The sequence below is a fragment of the Perkinsus marinus genome (assembly GCF_000006405.1).
Source record: "Perkinsus marinus ATCC 50983 genomic scaffold scf_1104296956402, whole genome shotgun sequence".
NCBI lineage: Eukaryota > Perkinsozoa > Perkinsida > Perkinsidae > Perkinsus > Perkinsus marinus.
In genome coordinates, this window is record NW_003207513.1 from 39,763 (window position 1) to 43,182 (window position 3,420).

Below are 3,420 nucleotides of genomic sequence, written 5' to 3' on the forward strand. Positions count from 1 at the left end.
TTGGACTGTGGGCAAGATGCGACGAAGGTTGTGGTGGTGGAGGCATGGGGGTAGTGATAGGGGGGAGTATGGTCGATGAGAATGAGGAAATACTCCTCCTCTGAGTCGTGGGTGAAATTACCATAACGTAGACTTCTGAGCTTAGCAGAAGAAAGCAAACGTATATTCTAACGCCACGAAAAACGCTCTAATGAAGACTTGGTATTTTGGGGAGATTTGCAAATGACTATCAAGTGTGTTGGTGACAATATGAATTTTGGACAAATATTGTTGATTTTTGTATGATTTTTCTATGCAAATTCGCATGTAAACTTTAGAGGTCAGCCGAGGAAAGCAATCATATATTCCAACGACACAAAAAACGTATCGATGAAAAACTTGTTTTGTACATGGTCAACGCGATATGCTGGTGACAATATGGAAATTCTAAGGAAATTCTGGGAAATAGTTGTTGATTGGTTTTTGTACATTCCTATCCGCATTTGTTTGTGAGCTTCTGGAGAGTGAGAATATATAGGGAGAATGATTTTGTTTTTATTGCAGTTATGAAAGTAGACGCATCTTTCGAGATCGGTTGGTTGGGCCGAAGCACCGGGCGAAATTCGATGCGATTTTACGACAAGTTGCGGAGGAACGCCTGGGCGGGTTGATTCGGGTTGAAGATTTCTCGTTTGATTATAAAGAGGAGGGGAAATGGTCGACGATGGTTGTGAGGAAAGGAGAGGAAGGGCGAGGTGAGGGGGCATTGGGAGAATTAGGATTGAGGAGAGTCGTGTTTTGTAGGGAATATTTTTCACCGGATTTGTTAAATCTGATTTTTTATTACTTTCGTAGCCGTGCGTGGTTTTTAGTTGAGAATTGCGATAGACTTGAAGGTTCATGGCATCTCCGGGTGGAATGAGTTTTCTCGACAATTTTTTAAAAAATTTGGTTATGGTTTTACGTTTTTTCGTTAACATTTCATGAAATAAGATAATTATGTATTTTATTCATTATTTTGTATTTAGTATTATACATGAAATGAAATAAGTTTAATTTTATAACCGACCTATTTGAAAGTTCAGACGTTCAAGTCAACTGCTGCTGTACTTGGTTGGATTTGCCAACTCAGAGTTCTCCTATTTTACATCACTTTTTTCGCGGTTTTTAGTGATAACCAGCGATACGACGAATTAGAAGGATTACTTGTGTTTAGGGATGTTGGCTCGATTGTCTAAGGACGATTACAAGGATATGATTTCCAATTTCATTGCGACCTACGAAAGAGATGTTGGGCCTTTGGGTATTACTCTGGTGGAAGAGGTGAATCTCGTGGCGCGTGACGGCGATATTGTTGTTGTTGTCGTAGGTGTTGGAGAATCTCGCTTGTCTTGATCGAGCATTAGGGAGTGGTGATGTGGGATCGGCGGGATGTGCATGCGTGCTAATGATTGGACGATCGGGGGGCGGTAGAAGAGATAGTGTATCGCTGATGGCCAATTCAATGGGATATGAGTTGATTTCGCTGACGCCCGTCGGAGTGGATAAACGAGCGTGTTTGAAAGGCTTGAAAACGGCGGTAGTAAAAGCGGGCGGAGCGGAGGGAAAGAAAATAATAATTTTTGTCGAAGATTACCAAGTTATGGGACCATGTGGGGAATTTTTCGCGGTAGTGAATTCGTTGGTGGCGAATGGTGACACGGAGGAGTTGATTTTTGGGGAGGAGAGGGAAATGGTGTACTCACAAATAAAGGAGGATTATCAGATTGAGATGCGCCCGGGCGAGAGCATTCAGGAGTATCTTTCCCGACGCACGCGGAAGAATTTGAAGTTGGTATTGTCATTGGACCCGACCCATCCTCATTTCCATGATGTTACGTCGATGAACCCGGGCTTATTCACGCGGTCTATGGTGTTGTGGAACTGGACGAGTTGGAGCCGCAAGTAAGGATTTTTTTTCGGGAAATTACGAGTTTCTGTCGGAGATTGGTAAATTTCTTCGAGAATTTTACGAATACTTATATTTGGTTTTTTCTTGTTTTGTAGGATTTTGATTAGCACTTCATTTTAGGACGTCTTTGGTGGTGACTTCGAGAAATCTGAGAAATATTCTGGAGGAAAACGGGCGGCCTATGGTCTCCTATCATAAGTCACTTTGTGAGGTTACGGTTGATATTCACGAGATGCTGAACTGTTGCCCAAAATATCTCTCGACGCTGTTGAAGTTGTGGACGGCAGGATTTAAAAACAATTCGGAGAAAATAGGGAAGGAAAAGGAAAGATTGAATCGGGGGTTGGCGAAATTGAAAGATATGCATGAAACGGTTGATCGATTGACGAAGGAAGCCCGGGTGAAGGAGGAGGAGTTGACGAGGAAAGAGAGATTGGCGAATGAGGCCTTGGAGGGAATTGAAAAAGGCTTGGAGGAAGCTGCGAAGTATAAGGCTGAAGTGGCGATTTTGGGAGAAAAAACTAAAAATGAGGAAATGAATTCGAAAAGGAAGCACGCGAGGATAGAGGAGGAGTTGGCGGAAATACGACCGGTGTTGGAAGAAGCGCGGAGGGCGGTTGGGTCGATCAAACAGGATAACTTGAATGAAATTAGAGCGTTGAAAATGCCTCCGGAAGCGATACATGACGTACTTTATGGGGTATTGATATTAATGGGAAGCGCGGATGAGAGTTGGAATGCGATGAGGAAATTCTTGTCGGGGTCAGGGGTGATTCAGAAGGTGTTGAATTTTGACGCGAGGAAGGTATCGGAGAAAACGCGGGGGGAGGTGGAGAAGTTATTGGAAAGTAGAGGGAGGTCTTTCGAAGATGCAGTGATTAGAAGGGCGAGTTTGGCTGCGGCACCCTTGGCGCTCTGGGTTAAAGCGATTGTTAGGTGAGGAATGTATTTGAGATTATTCACTTTTCCAAGTTTGACTGCTCCGAAAAAATGCTCGAAATTCATGTTTGGGTACTTTTACTATTGGGAATTGGAAAAAAAAGAAAAGTTGAAATTTGTATGGTGCAGAAATCAGAGGAGTGGATCTTGAGTTCTGAGAAAATTGAATTTTTGCTCAAAAAAACAGGAGAAATGTATTTTTCCGCGTAGATATTCTCGAGTGGTGGAGAAGGTAGCTCCGATGGAAGCACAACTGCACGAAGCTGAGGAGGATCTGCATGCGGCTCGGTTGCGGTTACATCAATGCGAAGAGGAAAGGGAAAAGATATCAGCAAAAGTGAAAGAAATGCAGAAGGAATTCGCGGCTAGAACAGGTGAGGGGGAAACTTGTTTGTTTTTTCAGGTTTTTGTTTTTTTTCAGGAGAAGCGGAAGCACTTCGTAACGGCGTTGAGCAAGCTAGAGGGACGCTGGCTAAAGCGGTGGGGCTTTTGGAGGGTTTGGAGGAGGAGAAGAAGCGATGGGAGGGGGAATGTGATAGAATTACCGTTAA

At 43.5% G+C, this 3,420-nt stretch overlaps 1 protein-coding gene across 1 annotated transcript in view; it reads left to right on the forward strand.

Moving 5' to 3' along the window:
- Window positions 1–369: 369 nt before the first annotated feature.
- The window catches only part of Pmar_PMAR015453 (cytoplasmic dynein heavy chain, putative), a gene marked incomplete at both ends in the record, with an annotated part of 3,984 nt that continues 933 nt past the window's right edge, over window positions 370–3,420 (forward strand). Inside the window, 8 exons of the mRNA XM_002775179.1 lie at window positions 370–488; window positions 544–734; window positions 1,196–1,302; window positions 1,349–1,448; window positions 1,653–1,809; window positions 2,051–2,692; window positions 3,080–3,243; window positions 3,291–3,401. Coding sequence (XP_002775225.1) covers window positions 370–488; window positions 544–734; window positions 1,196–1,302; window positions 1,349–1,448; window positions 1,653–1,809; window positions 2,051–2,692; window positions 3,080–3,243; window positions 3,291–3,401 — 1,591 coding nt within the window. The remainder of the gene's footprint in view (window positions 489–543; window positions 735–1,195; window positions 1,303–1,348; window positions 1,449–1,652; window positions 1,810–2,050; window positions 2,693–3,079; window positions 3,244–3,290; window positions 3,402–3,420) is intronic.